General features: G+C 51.1%; 1 protein-coding gene across 2 annotated transcripts in view; it reads right to left on the bottom strand.

Moving 5' to 3' along the window:
• Positions 1 to 945: 945 nt before the first annotated feature.
• CACNG2 (calcium voltage-gated channel auxiliary subunit gamma 2) overlaps positions 946 to 22,243 on the bottom strand; it is a 50,752-nt gene continuing 29,454 nt past the window's right edge. For both annotated transcript variants that reach the window (XM_080578895.1, XM_080578894.1), the window contains 3 exons: positions 7,509 to 7,592; positions 4,013 to 4,153; positions 946 to 3,692 (listed from right to left, as the gene is read on the bottom strand). In XM_080578895.1, coding sequence (XP_080435021.1) covers positions 3,157 to 3,692; positions 4,013 to 4,153; positions 7,509 to 7,592 — 761 coding nt within the window. In that variant the 3' untranslated portion in view covers positions 946 to 3,156. The remainder of the gene's footprint in view (positions 3,693 to 4,012; positions 4,154 to 7,508; positions 7,593 to 22,243) is intronic.

Genomic DNA, 22,243 nt, shown 5'->3' with positions numbered 1-22,243 from the left:
TCCAGCATCCATGGTCCTCATCCGGCATAGCCAGGGACTGGGGGGAGCAAAAGGGTGGCAGGAGGAGCACCATGACCTGGGGAGGGGACAGGGCTTGCACCCACCCAAAATGTCCGCATACCCCAAGGGAAGGGGGAGATGAGGGCTCCCACCCATGCACAGGCCCTTCGCATCCAACGCAGCCCCCTTTCAGACATAGCTTGTGACAATTAATTAGCGAATGTCTGTGAAGTGCTTTGAACGTGAAAAGTGCTGAGTCTCGCTGTTAATTGCTGTCACTCGGAGGCTGGCCCTGTCTGAGGCACTGGGCAGGATTCGGCAGGCCCAATTTCCAGATGTTGCCTTCCCCCTCCATTACCCCAACCTGTAAAAGCGAGGAAGAGGAGGGACGAAGCAGGGGGGAAGAAGGGAGAGCATCTTTTGTCCTTGTCCTGGGTCACCGTGCGGGACGTGGGGCTGGAGCCACGTCTCCCCACTGCCCTGCTTGCAGGGGGGGCAGGCAGGGGCCTCCACCGGGATGGCGGCCGCATCCCGTCCCGCTTCGCCGCCTCCCCCCTCCCCGCCGGTGCCCTCATTCTGTGTGGGAAGGGTCCCCCGGGAGGAGCCGAAATGGGGCGGCGGGCGGAGGGAGCAGCGTGATGCCTGGGGGGGACCAGGGGCTCGCTTGGAGATCTGGGGAGGAGACAGGGAAGGCCTGCAATGAGCCCGGCCTCGTGGCCTCTTTTCGAGGCCAGACGAAGGCATGGCCAGGGTTTACCTGCGCTCGCTCCACAAGCAAGTTGGCAAAGCCACCTCCTCCTGCTGCGTCCGCACTCGGGGCGAAAGCATCTGCGGTAGTTGACCCTGTTGCTTGTTTTCCAGGTGCTCTTCCAGCGCAGCGGGATGTTTTCCTCTCCAAGTTCTCCACCCTCCACCCCCAAGAAATCCACTTAAACGAGGACCAAGTTATAAAAAAAAAAATCTTTATTTCATGTACCAGGATTTTTTTTTTTGTCATTTTCTCTTTTTAAAATTTTTTTTCTTTTTAACAGTCTGAAAAAAACCCACAAAAGAAAGAAAATGGAGGTCGGTTTTCTTGTACTGCTTTGAGCTGGACACGAGCAATATCCTCGGAAAAAGGCTTCCCTGCCAGCCCTCGTCCCTTCCCATCCCTCGCATGGGGGGTTCCTGCGCTCGGCCCCCGCCTCCCCCTGTGAATGCTCCCCTGCTCCATGGGGGCTTTGGGTTTAACCCCAAACATCCCCCCACCCCCAATGCCACAGTCTGGGACACCGAGCTTCACTCATCCCCATACATCAGGGGGGTCATTTGAATTTTTTACCCCTTTATTTATTTTTAAGAGGAGGGGGTTTCAGCAGGGGTCTGGACACCCACCTGCTCCCCTCGCCCTGCCAGCCCGCCTCGGGAGCTGAAGCTGAAGTATTTGGGGGCGATGGGGGGGGTCAAGATGTTTTTAAGCAGAAACCCCACTGGGAGCCGAAGCGGGAGCCTGCCAGGCTCCTGAAACTGGAGCAGCAGGGACGGGAACAGAAAAAAGAAAAAAAAAAGAAAAAAAAAGCTAAAAACCAAAAAGTCGAAAAAGTGGGACTGAGCTGCCCCAGGGCTCGGCGCACCCATCCTGCGCACCGTGCTGCTTTGGGGGGGCGGGGAGCAGCCCCCAGGGGTCCCCTCCCCACAGTTCCCTCTCCCCATACCCCCTGTCAGGGTGTACCAATTCCCTTTTAATTCAGCTGAATCCAGCCGGGATAGCGGGGGCCCAAATGGCCGTGGTGAAAGGGACCCCCCATGTGGGAGAGAGGGGTGTCCATGGGTCCTGGGGGGGGTGAGCTGACCACATTTTGGGCCCAGGGAGCCTCCGAGCATTCACAGGGGGGTGTGTGTGCGTGCCCCCCGCCCCACAGCAGCCCTCGGGGATGGGCTCTGGTGCCCCCCTGCAGCAGCACAGTGAGCGGTGGGAGCCCCGCACCCCCTCCCGGCCACCCACCCCGCGGCCCCCCACGCCCACCCCCGCTGCCCGCTTTGTTTTTTCACAGTTTAAAGCTGGAGAAAATAAAAATGAAAAGAAAAACAAAAATACTATCTGTTTCTCTTGCAAGTAAATCCACTTATTATATTTACATTTATTTATAGTTGCTGTTTTATTAAAAAAATTGCCACTTTTTTTTTTTTAAGAAACCTTTTTTTGTCTTTTTTTTTTCTTTTTTCTTTTGTCGTTGCGTGTCTCTGCTTTTTGCACTGTCACTGCTGACCCCAGCGTCCCCAGGGCTGGGGTGGCCCCCGGGGACCCCCAGGGACACTGCGGGCGGTGACTCGGTGGCAGCTCCTGAGCTCCTGGGGACAGCGGCCACCCTTACCCCTGGGGACCCGCAAGGGACAAGCGGCTCCCCAGGGTCCCGGGGGGGCTGAGCGGGCTGTGGTTGCCCCCCCCCCCCGGTACCCCAGGGTCCCCCGTAACCCTTGGGAGTCCCAGGACAGGGGAGTTGCTGCCAGTCCAGCCCCCCCTTGCTCCCCCAGGAGCCTGCGTTGGGATAAAGTAAGTGGGAAACAAACCATAAAATTAATGACCCCCCCCCCCCCCCAAAAAATCCAAAGAGCTGCCTCCTCCTCCTCCCACTTGGTTTATTGTCATTTGCTATTTCTTGGTTCCCTTTTATATTTTTTTTTAAATCTGTTTTTATTAAATGTTAAAATAATGGTACATGGGAAATCATGCATTTTCTTTTAAATTTATTTCTATTTTTTAAATCTCTCTCAGTTTTAAAGTTTTTCTTTTTTTTCTTTTTTCTTTTTCTTTTTTTTTTAAAGATTTTTTTTCACTGTTGTTCCTTTCCTCACGTCTCCTTTTTTTTTGTTTGCTCGCTTGTTTCTTTGTTTGTTTTTTGTTTTGTTCGCGTGCTTGTTTGTCTGCTTATCTGTTTGCTCGTCGGCCGTTCTTTTTATTTTTTTGTTTCCGCGTGTGGTTTTTTTTTTAGTTTTTTTTTTTTAACTTTTATATATATATTTTTTTTGCGATTGGAAGGGCCCCACCCCAGGGGCGCTCGCGCCTCCTCCTCCTCCCCACCCCGCCGCCCCCTGCCCTCGCCCCCCGCCCGCCCCCCGTCCCACCCCCCATCCTCCTGCCTCCTCCTGCCCCGCTTCCAGCTCCTGGCGACGGCTTCATACCGGGGTGGTCCGGCGGTTGGCTGTGTTGGTGTGGATAGAGTCCTTGTTCTCCTTCTGGATACAGTTGTGAACCTGGAGGAAGCTGTTATCCCTGTCGGAGTTGTAGGTAGCGGTGGGGGTGGTGGTGGCCTTCAGCGGGTCCCTGCTCAGGGTGTACATCGAGATCTCTGTTGATGGGAGGGTGTTGAACCCTTTGATCCCGACGGGAGAGGCATCCCTGGAGTGTGAAGGCTCGGTGGAGCGGGAGCTGGAGCGGCTGCGTCTCTGGTAGCGGTACCGGTAGCTGGGGATGCGGGTGATGGCGGAGGACTGGAGGTAGTCCGTGGCGCGAGCGTTGGCGCGCAGCTGTTTGTGCCGGTCTATGAACATGTGGACGGCCAGCACTCCCACCATCTCAGCTATAATGAAGGACAGGGCCCCGAAGTAGAAGGACCAGCCGTAGGAGTAGCTGTTCTTCTTGGAGTCGCTCTTCGAGGGGTCTCCAGCGTTGGCTGATATGTATACGATGATGCCAATTATATTACTCAGACCTGAGAGAGAGGCGGCCGTCAGGAGGACAACGTGGCAAGAATGACCCGGGGAGGGGGTAATGGGGGTCCCCAGCCTCCCCACCACTGATGGGCTTCACCACAGCCTTCCTCAGGCATGACCCTGCTCCTGCATCCCTGCACCGCTCTCCCATGCCGGTCCCAAAAAGCCACCAGACATGGGGACACCCTCTCCCCACCACGGTCTCATGTACGGAAAGGTTTCCTCGAAGGTTGTTGTCTTCACCCCTAGGAATGCTCATCAGGGCTGGGAAACACAGCCCACCCGTGCCCCAGAACCCGTCCCGCGCATGTCCCGTTACCTGCAGACACGAAGAAGATGCCGGCACTAAGGATGATGTTGTGTCGGGTTTTGTAGAACTCGCTGGCTGCAATGCAGAGTCCACCCATGAAAAGCAGAATCACACTCAGGATCGGAAAAATACTAGAGGCTCTAACAGCCCCTGTGGAGGAGAGAGGGAGAGGGACAAAGATAACAGTGCACGTGTCAGAGAGAGGAAACGGGGGCGAGGAGGCAGCATGGGGCAAAGGGGGACCAGAGGGCGTGAGTGCGTTTTGTAGGTGCGGGGAGAATGAGGGGAGTAATTCAGGAGGGAGTAAAAAGGGGGAGGGAGAGGAGAGAAAGTGTGCCATAGGAAGAGAGCGGTCGCAAGCAGCTCTTGCTAAAGTTGTTGTGGCTGGAGCAGGGAGATGGAGGCTGGTGGAGCTGGGGGCCTCCCCTCGCTGCCTGCCTCTCGCCTTCTCCCCAGCTTTTGGTGGGACCGTGGGTGGAGGAGAGCCCTGGCACTGATGCTGCTCAAGCCCGTTTGTCAAAGAGCATCAGCCACTGCATCCCCACTGCATCCTACAGCACCACTCGGTCTCAAAACATCCCTGAAATGCACTATCCTCTCAGGGGAAGAGACTTTTTCAGGGCTGGGAAGCAGCTCCTGGTGCCGTGTGCTGCTCTGCAACTGCAGTGAGGGCTGAGGAGCAAAACTCCAAGCCCTGCGTGCCGGCACACAGGGCTTTATCCTGGTGATTAAACAACTGGGCTCTTTCCAGAGGACAGGGATGGGTGCGTGTGTGCCAGCTCCCACACACACGCGCGCCATCGGTCGATACAGAAGAGCTCAGCCAGCAGAGGGCAATGGCACAGATGCACGCAGATGCTCGCACAGGCATGCACAATGTACCCCAGAGCTTTGGGGGGACTTGCACGTATTTGGGCAGTCTGCATCAGTTTGTGTTGCCGATATCCTTATTTTTTATGAGGGAGGTTTTCCTTCCTCCCTTCCCAAGAGAAAATAAGATGTGAAGTGTGAAATGAAGCCTTGCTTGGTAAAGAAAGGTATCAGACACGCTGGTGCAATTCTGCTTGTGGAGCAAAGATTTGGAGGAGAGATGAAAGCAAATCCCTCCTTGCCTACAAGAATGAACCTTACCGATGTTACTTTTCATGAAGCAAGGAAAGATTGTGCTTCAAAGACCCTGCTGGTGTCGGGGTCCCACCAGGCAGACAAAATAGGCTTTTTGTGGGGGGCCCTAGCCCCCTGCCTGCACATAGGGAATGGAAAAGACAGGGAGAAAACCTCTCTTGCTTGCTTTCCAGTTCTGCCTGGCTGTGTTTCAGGGAATAGGCGAGTGATAATAACCTTCTTAATAGCTTCTGGAAGGCAAGGCAGGATTCGACAAGGCGAAGCTAAATGGCGGAGAGCAAATATCAAGCAGAAATCCTCTGTTCGGAGGGTTTCTAGAGGGATGCTCACAACCCCACCCTGACCTCATCGGTTTTAATTGGGTCTGAATTCTGAAATTCCCATCTGCTGGGAGAACTCAAGTTACTGGCTGACATGGGGAGCTGCAGGCACCATGTGAAGGGTGAGGGCAGCTCCTGCCTCCCGCCCCTCTTGAAGACCATGCAAGCAAGAGAGGGGCAGGATCTCATCCGGTCTTCTGGGATTCTTGGGGCTAAAGAGAAGAGGATTTATGATGGTGTTTGGATACTCCCTCATAGCATCTGATTGTTTTCTAAGTCAGATTCCTCCTAGCAAAGAAGCACAGAGATGCTGCTGCTTCCTCTCTAACTGGTGTTTAATTTCCAGAAACATAAGACATCTTCTGTAGATGGCTGGCAGGCATAAAGTCTAAGCCCTTCTAGATTGACCATGGACCCTGTCCCACAATTATGCTGGTCCTCCAATCAAAGGAATCACCTAGTTTGATAATAATGAATACCTTCCCAGCTGCTCATGTCAGTACCTCCAGGCATCACGGGTGCAGAGCACCCAAGGACCCCAGTTTAGCAGTAGTCCTGAGAAGAGGCTGTTCAGTGATGTCCCTGTCCAGCCGGGGCTAAGGCAGGAGAAGCCCCGCTTCCCTCAGGAGTGACCCAAGGAGTCCTTAGCTGACCAGCCAAATCCCCATTTGAACCCAGTTCTTACATGAAAAGGGTTCTGCCCTGGGGACACTCTCAGGTCCTGACAGCTTTTGCCTTCAGACCTTCTTCCCTCTGAGGGAACGGATCCCTCCTCTTGGGATGCTTGCCCCCTTCCCCCAGCTCTCCCTTCTGAAGTGCAGTGGATGCTTGCAGCTTCCTCGCTCCCAAACGACTGTGTAAAAGCAGATTTGTCCTTGGAGGCAGCCTGCACAGCTGCTGTGCCAAAACAGATCGCAGCCGAGCCTCCTGCTCCGCCATGCAGGGGCCACACAGCCATGAAGAGACCAAGGCTGCGGAAAGGCAATCTCCCCGGGTTATTTACAATAACAGTGGGCGAAGGAGTGTTTGAGAAACCAAGAGGAAGCAGCATAAGAGCCTTCTCTTTTCACATACAAATGAGCTTTCCAGAGCCTATATTATCTCTCTCATCTCTGCCGCAGGGCTGGGCCTCCACAGCTGGCTTCCAGCACACCTGGCAGACAAGGAGCAGTTCTGAGAGGCTGCAGGCCTTTGGAGGCCTCTGGTGCTTCACCTTGGGGGGGGTCAAAAGCTCTTGGCTCAGGTTCCTGAAGGGAGAAGATCTCACGTTGTCAGAGGACACTGTGCTTGCAGGGAGAGGAACGGAGCGTGGGGTGGGGACACAGGAGGAGGAGGGTTCAGCCGAGCTTAAGGAAGAGCAAGCTCTGCTCCCGGGGTGGGAGGAAATGGCGGCTTGCCATGGGCCTGCTCTGCAGGCAAGTGATGCCTGGGGACAGGAGGCACACAGAGGGAAATGGGTGCTCCTCGGACACAGTCCAGGGAATTTCTTAAATCTGATGCAACCGGAGTATCAGGCAAGGGACTATAACCTTGCTCTGCATTAGGTGGGTGCACACGTTTGGCATTCAAAGTGGGGATGCGGAGGGGAGCGCTGGTGGGCCCGTGCCCAAGCTCTGGGTGCAGAACCAGCTGCAACCATGACCTGCACTGGGGCACAGCCCCTGAACCCACCCCATGTCCCCAGGTGGCTTGTGCATTGGAGAGGGCTTCAGAGAGCGTTGTTGTCGTGTGTCAGGCTGTGCTCTGCATCTCTCTGATGGATTTGGGTTAAAAGACTCCAGATTTCTTTCATAATTGGTTGCCATTAATAAAAATATGCCATTGGTTGTCACAACGAGTTAGAAACAGCAGGTCCCAGGGACGTGAGAGTGGAGACAGCCGGGGGAGATGCAGAGGCTCAGGGACATGGAGGGGCCCTGCCCACCCCTCGCAGCCATTGCTCCCCCGGCTCCCCCAAGCCCCTCAGGGCCCAGAGTTACATTGCATTGCCTTCAGAGAGCAAAAGGCACCCGACGCTAGCACCTACAAGCAGTTGCAATGAAAAGGGCCCACGGACTTACGGAGGAAATATTCTGCTGTATCGGCTTCATAATCTGCATCCTCAGGGAAGTGATCGATTTGCTTACACAGACCTTTAAAATTCCCTAGGGAACAAGAGAGAAAAAAAAGAACAAATGAGAACACCAGAAACCTCTGTGAAGGAACAACTGCCCTCTGCATCGCTCTTTGCACCCTCCCTTCCTTTCTCCCAGGCAGCACCCATGCTCATGTATGGACCAGCAGATGCTCTCTTCACATGCTCATACATAGATCTCCCTCTTATTCACACAGGGTGGATGCAAACTCGTGTACACCCAGAGCTGCATCCCTTGCTTGGTGGCGGGCAGCACTGAAGACCTTGGCCACAGATAGACAGGAGTTGGCTGCCCGTCTCTGCAGGGGGCGGAACAGGGGTTGCAGGCTGGGTTAAGCGGTGAAGCACACGGGTTAATATCCCGTCTGTTAGCATCCACCGGTGCAACTTCGGGCATTTGTGTAGCTATAGAAAAGCCCACTCTCCATTTGAATTTCACCTGGCGTGGCCTCGGTGGATTCCAGCAGTGCTGCATACAGCGGGCTGATTGTGTTTGTGCAGAGAAGTGTTTGTTTTTCTCAGCTGTGAATTTGCTATACCTATTCATTTCACTGACGGGATATATTCCATTGTTCCAGTGTTGTACGAGAAGAACAAAAGCTGCTAATCTACTTTCCCCATATGACTGCTTGTTTTGTGTACCTTTACCAGGCCTCCTCTTGTGTCCTCTCACAGATTAAGCCTGCAAGAAGCTTGGCACGAGTGTGTGGGTGCAGCTCTGTAGCCAAGCACCCCGTGCACTGCGGGAGTCAAATCTTCTGCCTTAGATGAGAAGCTGGGCCGGTCACCTGAAGATTCACCAGTCTGATTTCCATACAGGGTCTTCTCTGAGCCTCTCTGCTTCTGTGGGTACCCTCTTTCACACACTCCATGACCAGCAAAGCCCTCCCACCAAGGCAGAGAGATCTGGCCAGTCCTTCATCATCTGGGATTTCTACAAGTTTCTTATTTTCACCATTCTTGTCGTTCTCCTCTTGAAATCAGCAATACTGCTCCAGAATGGTGATCATCAAGCGTCGTCAGCATCACGACCACTGGTTGACCAGCCACTGGTTGACTAGTATCTTGAAGTATCAGGTTGTTCATGTTGGGACAGGGGTGGCTGTTTGGAAAGGAGGGATGCAGCGTCCACATGTGGTGCGTGGCTGGGCATGGTGGTCCCATGGGTCCCCTAACTGGGGACAGATGGCTTGGGTTAGAAGGGACCTTAAAGATCACCCAGTTCCAACCCCTGCCATGGGCAGGGACACCTCCCACCAGACCAGGTTGCTCAAAGCCCCATCCAGCCTGGCCTTGAGCACCTCCAGGGATGGGGCATCCACAGCTTCTCTGGGCAGCCTGTTCCAGTGTTTCTCTACCCTCATAGTAAATAATTTCTTCCTAATATCTACTCTAAACCTACCCTCTTTTAGTTTAAAGCCATTGCCTCTTGTCCTAACACTACACTCCCTGATAAAGAGATCATTCCGTGATCTCTCAGGTATTTGGATCTATCTGCAAGAGGGACCAAGCACAAAGGGTTCCCCCCTTGGGTTTTTCTCCAGGCCAGGCCTTGCTGAAGTCAGGTTTGGGATGCTCTGGGAGGATGCACTGAGCAGATAGCTGTAGATCTGCTGGGTCAACCCCCAGGCTCGGCTCATCTGCGTCCTGTTGGCTTGTGTCTGGTACTTCTGAGATGCCCATCGCCTTTAACTGCTAGTTCAAAGAGCTTCCGTGAAGAGGCTAGACGCAGCAGAGAGGAGTGTGTGTAAGAGGTAAGTAACAGGAAAAGAAAGTAGGAGCAAAGCCTCTCTGTAGACCTCTGAAGTGTTGTTCCCACAATGAACCTGTGGGCTGTGAAAGGAGGTTTTTAATCACCCTTCCTCAGCGCAGTTACTTCACCAAGTGTCTGCCTCTCAGCCATGGCTCTCCTGGAAGGAAAGCTTCACAGCCAAGCAGATTTCCCTGCCACACTCCCACCTGCTACTCGCCCACACAGTACCAACAAGGAGGGCAGATACAGAGTGTGGCACAGCTAGCTGGAGGCTCAGGTGCTTAGACAAGGTGAGGTGACATGCAGGCTCTTTGAAAACTTGCTCCTGGTGCTGGATGTCCCATGGGTGTTACGGAAGCGGCTCAGCAGGGTGCTTGGTCATTGGGGTGTCCAACGCCAGCTTGTTTAAAATGCTGTGGCACTGAGGAGCTGCTCTTCATCACAGACCAATGTGCTGCTCTGGACTGGTCCACCTCCTGGTTCAGTCCTGCTGGTGCGTTGAGGGCAGGGTGGACAGTGCTGGTCCCACCGTAGCTGCTGCTTTGTGTGTGATACCAGCACAGAGCGCCGTGGCTCTGGATGACAGCAGTTTGTCTGTGCTACCACAGCCCCTTCTCCAATGCCTCCTAGCTCATATGTGCGATGGATGGAGAAAGGATGTAGAATTTAGGTCATTAATGCGGTGACTGGGAATAGGAGAGAACAAGATTCATTTTCTGCTCTGCCACAGGCGTGCTGCTAAAGACATTTCTTATCTCTGCCTTGGAGGCCCGCCTTGTGAGACGGGGGAACAGCACTGCTCTGTATGACATGCTATGGGGATGCACTCCAGAGGGCACAGGGTGGCTGCACGGGTGCTGGGGGCTGAGCAAGTGCTCAGGGTGCTCTGGGGACCCAGGAGTTGGACTCGATGATCCTTGTGGGTCCCTTCCAACTCAGATGTTTTATGATTCTAGCCAAAGTGGTGGCAGCTCAGAAAAGAGCCTCAGCATGGAGAAGTCACTTCTGGTACCAAGGTGGCTCAGCAATTCTCTCATGGACATCCATGGCCTGCTGGGATGGTGGGACAGCCTCCCCAGCACCTGTGCTGGTGAAAAAACCTCAGCCATGCGTGGGGAGGGGGATGAGGCTTCTCAGTAGTATTTAGGAGGTCTGGTACAAGGCCTTTCTATTCCATTTGTTTGCAGAGACCGGGAGGGAAGAGCCATGTGCCACGCTACAGCTCCTGAGCAGGAGCACATCGTTATTTGGAAACCCCACTTGACACACCGCTATGGGGCTCCTTGGGGCAGCCTGATTTGGGATGTGCAAAGCAACCAAGCTCTGACTTGTCTCAGGAATGAAAAGCTGAGGATGCCCGGGTCCATGGAAAATACCCCTAATCCTAGCCCTCAGCCTTCTGACACAACAGCAAGATACCAGAGCAGCCCCCAAATCCCCTGGGTGTTATCGTGAGTCCTTCAGTGAGATCCCCAGCGCTTGCTTGTCACCTGCCCGAGCTTTGGGAAGCTTAGCAGCAGAGACAGCACGTTGGGCTGTGACCTGCCATACTGCCAAGAGGGGCCAAATGTCTAAGGTGCACAGACATCAGCTTCGACTGAGCTTTTAGTCTCAGAGACCTCCTCCGATGCAGCCAGGCCATCGTTTGGGTACACGCTGTCTATCCAGGGCAGCTGGCAGCCGCCGGCTCTGCTGCAGTGCGAGCCGGACCGAGTTACCCCCGATGAGAGCCTGGCTTGGTGCTGTTGATGGCACGGTTTATTTTTGTGCCGCTTTGTGCAGCCCTGGCTGTTTCAGAAGTCTTGCCTGCCTGCAGAGCACAATCCACTGGCAAATAGTAAGTTCCAAAGAATACAAAGCTGCTCCCTTCCTGCAGGGCAGGGAGCGCTTTTAAATGGCCAGGACTGTACATCTGAAAACTGGGAGCCAGAGGGAGAGGAAGAGACGTCCAAAAGGAGAGAAGCAGACAAAGAGGGAAGAGAACAGAAAGACCTGTTTTCCCAGAATGATTTGTGATATTTCCATTTATGGGAAAAAGCAATCCGCTGAAAGCTTTCCTCTAGCCTCCCTCTCTAATTTAGCAGAGGTTTTGGCATGGTGGCTTCTGGAGAAATAAATAAAGTGGCTGGATATAGCTGTTGTCTCTAAAAGCTCGGAACGACGGCGCGGTGTTAGCCAAGGATTCAGCACCTCTTGCTGCCACATGCTTCCTGTATCATTTTAGCAAGTCACTTAACCCCTCTCTTCTGTCACCGACAGTGGGAATAATGGTATTTCCCTGCCTCAGGGAAACAGCCTGAGGATATTTGTATTAAAATCATGAAGGTGATCAGACACTGGAGTCATTTAGGCCAGATAATTCTCCCCACCTTCCAGTTCAAATGTAACGTGCTCCTCCTTGATGTGACCTTCTCTCAAATAAAAGCTGAGGCTGTGCCCATGTGAAAGACCTCCCAAATCCACACTTGTGATTCCTGCCTTAGAAGTAAAACTTACTGCAGATTAAACTGATACTTGCTATTCACCTGTGAAACAAATGCATGAAATGGCCCATGAAGGGCAGGTGGACAGTCAAAAAGCAAAAATGTTTCTTTCTGCTCCAGGTCCCCATTTCTGAGCTGAGTCCCTTTGGTACCAGGTGGTGAAGCTCAGAGCCAGCCTTCAGGCTGGGAGGATAAGCTCCAGAGCTGTATGGAAAAGTGTTGGCATGCCTGACACATATCGGCAAAGGATTTCCAAACCAGGAGTGGAAGTTTGTCGTCACCATCCAGAAATGATGCTAGTGATGCTGACTCTCTGGTTGATGATGCTCAACCCGACAATAGTTTCAAGAGGAGGGAGTGAGGTTTCATGATGTGCCAAGAGAAGCACAGGAAACACCCTTTAAAGGCATTTTGACTCAGCTCCACCCTTCCAAGGAGGAAGCACACAAAAACACTCATCATTTGGGAAGATTTGGAGCTGGTGAAGAGTGCAGTGGCAGGGAGCAGAGAGAGTGCTCATGGGCATCTGCTTTTACCTGCCTGTGCTGATGCACCCTAAAGAAAAGCCAGTTTCTCCAAAGTGCCCTCTATCTCCCTAGGATGGCAACTTATGAAAATTAGGCCATCTGTTCACACGTCTCAGTATGGATTTAAAGGCCTTGGTTACAGGTTGTAGGGTTATACATGAGGGATGGTCATTTTGAGGGATGGGGGCTTGAGGAGGTGCTGCTCTAGCAGCTCTGACCCTGCGCAGCAGCAGGCGATGCTGTGCCAGTGGCAATGCCTTCTGATTCACGTGGGTAGCTTTAAGTCCAAAGAACCCACAGCTCTTCTCCTTAGGGACAGAGGAGCTTTCTACTATGAGGTGAAGCTCAGTGGGGCAGCAAGTGGGGCGGTCTGCAGGGGTCGCATCTGGAGAAATAGCAGAGATCCCATGAGGACAAAGGGCCATCTGAAATCTTGCCACCTTCCCACATAGCTGCAATGTGCCTGCTTTGATGTGGCCTCCTCCAACATAAACATGCAGCAGTGCATATGTTAAAAAAAAAAAAAAAGAAAAAAAGAACACAAACAAAACCCTAGCAACATAACCAGTACGTTGCATACATAATTCTCTCCCTGGGGAGAGGATAAAAGAACAAACCACATGTGACTGATATCAAGCCCCATCACTTAATGTGCCACTGGAAATCATTCAGATATTGTGGTGAAGAAGACTGTAAAAGGACTGATGCAAAATAGAAATTGATCTTATAGTTATGAAAGAATATCCCCCCTGCCTACAAGGGAGAACCATTATACCAGCTCTCCTCGACGTATTATTAATAATCATGTTTATTACAGCTGTTGCTAAGGATCAGATAATAACGGGGTTTTACTGCAGCAAAAATGGTACAAACACTGCCTTACAGTGCCTCGATGAGCCCGAAGGAAGGGCTATATCGCAGCGCATTAACCATGACCAAAGCTACAGCAGCGAACAGCCTGACAGTACCAATTCCGGCGAGATGACTTCGGTCGGGAGGCGGTTAATAGAAAGAAAAATGCAGATGTCGCTGGGCAAGGGACAGAAAGGTGGGAGACATCAGCACTGGGGAGGAGAGGGTGAGTGGTGCCCTGGCCTTGCAGCCTCCTCCTGGGGCAGCAGCCTCCCTGCATCCCCACCCTGCAGCTCCATCCTCCGCTGCCCCCCGGCTGGCTCACGCTCCACCATGTAGTGCAGCAGTAGCAAAAGCAGTTATTAAGATTATCCGAAGATTTACGTTTATAAACACTCTCTTGTTACAGGGTTGTAACTTTCAAAAATATCCGCGGCGGCGTTGCTTGGAATTTCCCGAGCTTTGTTGCAGGCAGAGAGGGGGGTTGGCTGGGGAAGCTGTGCAAAGGCTCTGGAAGGCGTTTTGGTGCAAAGACAAATCCAGCACGCTTGAGCTTTACAAGCTGAAGCATTGCGGGTGGCTGGTTTTCAGGCACTGCTAGACATCTGTCCAAGTTACAAATTAAAAACCTCAACACAGCAATAAGAAAAGTCATTCAAAAAATCCTTCTTTTGCATACATCCAGTACAAACATCTCCCCTGGTAAGCTATTGATTCTATTTTCTAGATGCTGCCAGAATCAAACCTGGGCTGAATTTCTTCTGAAAACAGTACTAAACACAAAAATGTAGTAGGCTTATCTAAAGCTACGGATGTTTTCTCCTCCTAATGTTGTATTTCTTACATTTCCCAGCTGCGATGGGTTTCTGGAACTGAAAATAGTTTTACTTCTACATACATAGCAAATGCACGTTGTGATTTCATATATACACATCAATGAAAGCGTTTGTGTTTTTCTTACTGATATTTTCCCGTGTGGTTCGATGGATGTGTAAAGCACTGACGATACCTCTAATTACTCAGCAGAGAGGCTAGGAACTATTTCTGCAGCCATGAGGAACTATTTCTGCAGCCGTGAGGAACTATTTCTGCAGCCGTGAGAGTGTCTGGTGCACAAAACCATGTGAACTTCCATGCGTACAAGCCCTGTCACAGAGTTTTCAAGGCATGTCAGCTGAGCCAGTAAAAGCTATTACCTCTGCCTTGCAAGAAGAGGCAGAACTGGTGTGTGAACGAGCTGGGAATCAGAAAAGGGATTGAGAAAAGGGTTTGTAAATAGTTGTGCTCAGATATTGCAGTGTGATGTTGGGGTTTAGCCACCCTGGAGCACAGCCGGAGAGATGGAGCTGCTGGAGGGAGGGTGGAAGAGTGAAGGCAGAAGATGATCAGGGCATGGAGAGAACTCCTGACAAAACAGAAAGGGCAAGTGAAAGAAATCAAGATATTCCGGATGGATTAAAAAAAAAAAAAAAACAAAAACAACCAACAAACCACCAAACTGGCAATTTGTAGCAAGAACATTTGTGTGTGTGTGGAAAACGAGTCAAATGTGACACTACAACTGCGAGCCGAGTGACAGGAAGGGTGATGCAATTATCTGCAGTGAGAGAGAAATGATGTGCATAAGGTGTGGGAGGAGAGGAGCTGCTCCACCGCTACCACAGGCAATCCCAGGCTGCGGCGGCACATCCAGATGTCAGAGGAAGGGAGATACTAATGGAAGCCTGGGGGGAAAAGGGTGGATGGGATGAAGGGAGAATTTAAGAGCTGTTGCTTCTTTTCTTTTTCTTTTTTTTTTTCTTTTTTTTTTTCTTTTTTTTTTCTTTTTTTTTTTTTTCCTTTTCCTATCATGGCAGCAATATTGTAACTGGGACAGGTTTTGCATACAGGGTTACAACATCAAACTCTCAGAAACAAGAGCATGTAAACACTGTCCCAGCTGTTGGGGATGTAGGGACTGAACAACCCCAAACTTGAGCTTGAAGACCCAGAGCTCAGCTGGGCTGGGTCTTCCACAGAAGCACTCAGAGGATATCCTTGTGGCAGAAAATTTGTAATTCAGCTCATCCGGTTGGGTTGCATTTTTTTTTTCCTCCCCAAAACTGTGGTGCTGATCTCTGAGAGTACATCAGAGAACAGGGCCAGGCTCACCCTGGCAGGTCATGTTTTGGGTAGGTAGTGAGACCATAGCTCTAGGGGCGGTTGGAAGTCACGGTGCACAGGCATGGATGCTTGCAATTGCAGTGCTGTGGTCGGAAGGCTTTCTGAAAGCCATTTCCTTAGTCATTTTCAAATTACCAAGGAGGAAAAAAGGCAACTCAAATCTTTCACCTCCAACCTTACGCTGCATTTGTCTCTGACATATCCTGCTGGTTCTATGGGGAGAGGCTGTCCTCGGTTAAACTGGTGCAAACCCAGTGTGACCCTGAGCTGCACCTTCAGCTGATATGGTCACAACCAAGCAAGGAACTAGGCTCACAGCTGGCAATTAACTTATGAAGTATGTGGTGTGCTTTAGGGTCCTTCAGAATGAAAAGTGCTGTATAAAAATTAGTTATTAATAATAAAAATACCCGAGTACCCCAGGGAAATAATCCAGAGAATGGAGAAAGGCAAGGACAGTAATAGGTTTTGCTCCATCCTGCCTGTCTCCTGCCCCTTCCCCTCCAAGGCTCGGACACACAGGGGAAGGGTGAGACCCCATCCCACTTATTTAGCAAATTGTTTCTTTAATGACCTCAGGGTGAGAACTGGGGGACTGTCTGTATTGCAAGTATTGGGCTGAGTGGCTTCACCAGTGTTGGAAAACCTGTTTTATCTCTTCCAGCCTAGAAGACAAGCGTGGAGATGATTTTAGGCAAGGAAGCAGAGCAAGAGCAGTGCTGGGTTTCCGCCAGCACGTCTGACACTGGGGGAACCCAAAGCCCTTCACGCAAGGCTGAGGAAGGTCCCCCGGCGCGGGGCCGCCACAGACGAGTGCCGCGGCCATTACGCGCTCGCTGAGCTCGCCCAGGCTTTGCCCAGCTGGGGAGCATCGCTCATCCCTCGCTGCAGTCAGATAAAGTGCCCTGGGGGGTTTTGCTGTCCCCTCAGGCAGCAAATGCCCCCAAAGCAATAAAGAAATGGGGGGAGGATGAGGCAGACGTGATGCACACTGAGCCTGTTCTTGCCAGCCACTGGGGACAAAGCCATTGGTGTCCCCAGCAGTTGGAAGAGGAGCCCCCTGCCCTGGCAGGCCCTTCTGCAGTTCAAAACATGTTGGCAAACACAGATTACACCCCACGGGGCCAAACGGGGTAGGTGACCCACATGAATCCAACCAGAGCATGCTGCCCAGCTGCTCCATGTCTCCTGACACCTCCAGATGAGTGGCTGCTGCTCCGACTCACTGCTCTGCTCCCAGCCCACGTCGAACACCGGCTGTTGGAGCAGCTATTGCACAGATTTAATTTCAGGTCCCTTCTTCATGCAGCCCAGCAAAAACAAATGCCAAGCCTTGCGAGCAGTGTTAGCTTTTGGAGGCTGCTTATAGAACGTTAATAATTTTATTAATGTTATTTCTCCTGAGTTGCAGGCACCCCTGTGCTTTACAAGGAAACAAAGTGCCTTGGCCCTCTCCTGAAGCACTTGTAACAAAAGTTAGGCTTAAGCACAGCGCTGGGCTTATTTAACAAGCAAACAGTGCCAGCAGGGTGTTTGGAAGAGGGAGGTTTATTGCAGCACAGGACTGTGAGACATTTACGGTTGCGCGCGTGTGTGTATCCTGTTAAGTTTATGTTTGCTTTTAAAAAGAAATCTGTGGAGACGAGAAGCGTGCCAGATTTAGGGATGGTGCCTGCAAGAAAGGTGAGCGGAGGTCGGCGAGGGGTGGATGATTTGGAAAGGAGCAGGCAGAGGGGAGGCTGCGAAGGATGAGCGTGAAAGCCCCTGCGGCACGGCTGGAGCAGGTAGTGCTGCTCAGCCACCAGAACCCCTTTGAAGCTTGACTGCAAGCCGTGCTGCTGCACCAATATTTTTTCATCCATTGAGCACACTAATTCATTACAGAAGAGTCTGGAGGTGTGAGCTATGTGCTAGGGCTAATCTCTGAAGCGTTTTCAGCTTCACTACATGTAACATTGCTCTTGCGTCCTGGGGAGGAGGCTATTCATAACGGGATAAAATTTACTTGCAGTACTAGACTGGAGAATATTATTTCTAACGTGATCTGGTCCGGTTACACTCAGTTAGAAACCTGAAGGGCCGTTTCAGGGGTTTGAATCATGTCCAAGCCACCTTGTGTGGCTGGGATCGCATCCCCTGGAGACATGCCCAGCAGAGCTTCCTGCACCAAACTGCGTCTCCCCGCCTGCCCCACACGTTGGGTAAAGTGGGTCTCAGAGCTGAAACTCCGTGGAGTCTGTAAAACAAGAACCTGACTCCTGAAGGCTGCCGAAATTCCTTCCAGGTCTGCCCCCTTTTCCGTGAAAAAATTCTCAGTTCTCCACTGGAAATGGCGATAAGAAATTCCAGCCCCTTCCCCAGTTTCTAATTGACTGCTACACTTCCAGCAGCCTGTGAAGCAGCGGAGCCTTAAAATGCTGTGCTGCACGTTAGATCTTACCCTCGTGATCTTATCATCGCGCTGGAGCTGCCTGTCAGGACGTGTGCCAAGATCAAAGAACTGCAGCATTTCAGCTTCACTTTGTGTTTGCCTTTCCATGAGTAAATCCTTTTTTTTTTTTTTTCTCTCTCTTTTTTTTTTTTCCTATGCTACAGCCACTGCAGAAAGCCTTTCTCTCTATCAGCTGGTCAGGGTTTTTCAATGAAAATTTCTTTGAGGGGTACAGAGGCTTTGACTTGATCCCAGATGAATGAGGTGAATACACGAACTGCTGGTTGACTGACAATTTCAGTGCATTGAACCCATGATTTTGGTCTAAAAAGTAATATATATATTTTTTTTTGTCCCACCCCAGTGTAGAGCAGGAAGCTTTATAATTTCAAAGTGGTGTGGGACACAAAGATAGGTCTCTATGTTCTGCTAGCCCAGCCTCTGAATCAACCTGCCTTCACGTCGGCTGCCGCGCACCTTTCCCCCCATTCCTGGCACGTGTCTGCAGCTTTCCTGTGAGGCCTGCTGGGCCAGCTGTGGCTGCTTGTCCGCTTAGCCCTACCCACAGCTGCTGCTCCTCAGCCCCTCAGCCCGTTCCCTCAAAACCAACTCTGAGGTACGCTGTGCACCAGGGCCTGGTTCTCCAGGCCCCTCGGTTAGCCCGGCCTCCCAGGCCTGTGGCCTTGGTTTTGCCAAGCTGGCACATGAGTCGTTTCAAACCCAAATGTGAAACCCAGTCTGTCTCATTCCTCTGTGCACCGGTCCCTGGTCCAAACCATTTTTTCTGGAGCTACTTTTAGTGAACAACGGAATGAGTTTTGGCCAAGCTAAGACTCAAACCGTGCTGGTTTTCCTCTTGCTTCCCCTGCGACCTGACAACATGGGCACTGTGCAAATGCTTCTCAAGAGCTGGACTCCATCACTACCAAAGTATTCCTCTCTTTCTGCAGTGCAGTTGACGCTGTGCTGCGAAGCAGAAGCATTTAATATATCAGAGCGGGAACGCATGGCTTTGCCTTGCCACCGGGATTCTGTAACAACCCTGGAGCTTGGAGATTCCCTGGCAGGGGGGAGAAGAGAGAGCATTTCTTGACTAGCTGGAAGCCCTGTGTACAGAATACCTGTGGAGACTGGCAGAGCAAGCGCATGAGCTGGGACTGGATGCCTTCCAAGCATCAGAGCAAAACCGAGTCTCTCGGTGGAGGATGGGATGCTAAATTTTGACAACGGGAAAGAAGCAGATAGACAAAGGGTGAGTGGGAGGGGAAAGCCTTTCCCTGCTAATGCTGTCTGTTCGTAGTGTGAGGCGTTATTATGTATTTCCACATGCCGTCAAGTGTACATGGCATTTTACTGGCAGCTAAAAAGGCAGGATCTTGCCCCCTGGATTTCACAGTACGAATACCCCAGCCTTTGGGGCACCAGCAAGCAATGATGCTTGGCTCTTCCAAGGATGCTCTCGGCAGCTTGCAGAGTCAGGCCACTGGGCTTCATCCACAAAGCCTGGATCCTGCTTTTAGTAAGGTCAGTGGGAAAATACTGGGAACATGATTAGGTCTGAGACTTGCAGGCTGGAAGGAGGGAAGGAAGCAGCTGAGAAAGGTCACGGGCTGAGCTATTGCATGTTCACATCTTGTTTGCTCCTGGCTTTAGCCGGGTATCTCTGAATCATTCCACATTCTGAAGATGCAGTGTAGTAAACAAAGTTAATAGTCAGAAGGGGCAATGCTTGCCAAGGGCGTAGGCGAAGTGGAAGTCATTAGCACAGGAAGACTAGCTGCAGTGAATGAGCCCTGAGGGCAGGCGGGAGGGAGGTGGACAAGGCTGGGTGGTGAAAAGGGGAGAGAGGGGGCCGCGGGAGAGAAGGAGCAGAGCTGTTGCTTTAGGGAGATGGATGGGGCTGGGGAGGGGAGAAGTGCTGAGCTAGCGTGGGGTAGGGTGGGAGAGGAAAGAGGGGACAAGCCCCAGCAGGGCCACATGAGGCCTTGGAGATGAAACGAGGAGCTGAACTTTGATGTAGAAGGAGACTGGGAGTCAAGGCAGGGATTCGAGCAGAGAGAGTGACACAAGTGGAACAGCAGGGAAGGAGAAGATGCTGCTGCTGCACGCTGGATGTTTTAGTGTGAGTATTAAGCCTACCCTATACTACCCGTTGAGCTGCAGGGGTAGGCATCTCCAATCTTTGCCCGCAGGTGTCGGGCACAGAGCTCTCTACAGAGAGGAAGGCAGTGGGATTGCCTCTACCGTCAGACTTTTCCATTTCCCACACTCTGCAGGGTCCCAAGTAGATCAATGCCACTGTTTCACCTGCTTCTCCGGATCATATCTCACCAAGGGTGGTCCCTGAAGGACAGAACTGCTAGCATGTGCAAGAAACCTTCCTGTCCCTGTGGCTCCCTTGCAGGAGAAGCCCCATCTCCCATCTTCTGCCCAGCTTAACCGCTGGGACAGAAGGAGCTGAAGTCACACAACAGTCCCTGAACAACAGCCTCTTTTCCTGAAACACATGGGAAATAAGAGTGAAAGGAAGAGCGCCATGGAAGGGGGACAGAGGTCAGCTCTGCGTGGTAACCAGGAATGGGATGTGCCAGACCTGGGGACCAGATTTTGGTTTTAAGCTCAGTTAGGTCATTGTGAGAGCAAGGACAGCACCTGGACCACTAGGCTGTGAAATAAGATGGATTCATGTCCTGAAACTCTGAGTAGATCCTATGTCTTTTCTATTTTTTTTTTAACAGCTCAGCTCTCCTTTCACTCCTGAAACAACTTCCTGCATGTGAATTTCTTCTGCTTTCTTACCTTTCATGATGCTTCCTCACACTGCTCCTTCCTCTTCCTTCTCATTGCTCCCCAAATATTGGCATGCAGTTTCTCCCCTTCAGCTTCCTGACCTCTGTCACTCTGTCCTAATGAGCCCAACTTTTCCATCCCTACCCAGTGCTGCCGTCCTTGGTTTGCACCACTTCCCTGGTGTCTCTTCATCTCAGGATCACACTGAACCTTTGATTCCCTTCAAATATTCTCCCACATGCTTGCTAGTGCTTGTCTGCTGTGTCACTGGCTCCCTTCTTTCCTCTCTCAGTTCATTATGGCAATACATGCAGGGTTGGGGTAATCTCCATTTCTGTCCAACACTGGCTGCAATAAAGAGCAGGAAAAAAAAAAAAAGTCCATCACTTCAAGATCTTCTTCAGGACAATTTGTCCAGTCTCTGATTTTCAATCATTTGGGTTATACCTGCAGAAATAACAGTATGAATCCCTTCTCCAGGTCCAGCTAAAGACTTAGGGCACTTCATTATGGATAGTCCTGTTCCTATTCCTCCATCGATTCTCTAACTGTTTTTAGCCCTTTCTCAGACACTGCTATTCTTCCCAACATACCCATGTTGTTCTCACCTCCTAGCCCTTTTCCAGACATGTACAACATACTTTTATTTTTTTCCCCAGTCACAGATTGCCCTGATTTAGCTCACCTAGACTTAACACCTCCCTTTCCCGAGTCTTTCTCGTGCCTCTCCTCCTACTCTCTTTGCGGCCCTGGAAACATCTGACATAATTCAGTCACTCAAGAAAACAACTACTTCCCCTGACCCTGCTATCTCTCATCACTTAGGCCTATCTCCTTACTCCGTCTTTTTACTTTACTCCCGTATCCAGTAATTCCTTAGCTTCTGGTACTCTGCTCAGCTCTTTGAAAATAAGCCATTATCTGCTGTGTCCTCAGGCTCCTCCATCGACACCGGCTTTCCATTTAACAAGCACCCAGAGCCTCCTTATTCTTCATAGAGTGCTTAAGAGAGTCACTCCCTCTTATCTCTCCTACTTGATTGTCCTCGGCCATTTCTGCTGTAGGTTCATGCAGACCATAGCGCAGGAATCTAATGATCTCCTTGCTGTTAATGATGCCTGGTCCCATCTCTTTTTCACCTCGTGGCAGCTTTGTGAGATGGTTGCCCACACTGTTCCTCTCAGGGTATTCATTGGGATGAAGGTACTCAGGTTTCTTAGCAACTGTTCAACTTCCAGGCAGTCCTTCAGACAGGGATGCCTCTTCTGTGCTGGGATCCCTTCTCCAGGGATAAAAATCCTTTAAACCTTTTCCTAATAAAAATGATAATCATACTTAACATTCATTCTGCTTTTCATCTGTAGAGCTCAAAGCATTTTGAAAAATCAGTAAGCATCGTTTTCTCCATTGTAGAAATGGAAAAGCTGAGTCACAGAGATATTAGGGCCAATATTTTCATGTGTTCATTCACTTTATGCATCTCCATTTCTGGGAATACAGTCTGAAATAACTTAACCTAATTGCTTTGCCGTAGGCCTTGAAAGGGAGCAGTAGGTCTTCAGCACCTTTGAACAATACAGAATAGAACAGGAGGTGCAAAATATCTCAGATGAGGCATTCAAAAAAGAACACCTAGGAAAATGTAGTTGTACGCCACCTGAT

The sequence above is a fragment of the Anser brachyrhynchus genome (assembly GCF_964034855.1).
Source record: "Anser brachyrhynchus genome assembly, chromosome: 1".
NCBI lineage: Eukaryota > Metazoa > Chordata > Aves > Anseriformes > Anatidae > Anser > Anser brachyrhynchus.
Note: the sequence above shows the minus strand (reverse complement) of the source record. Positions and strands in the feature narration are given on the sequence as shown.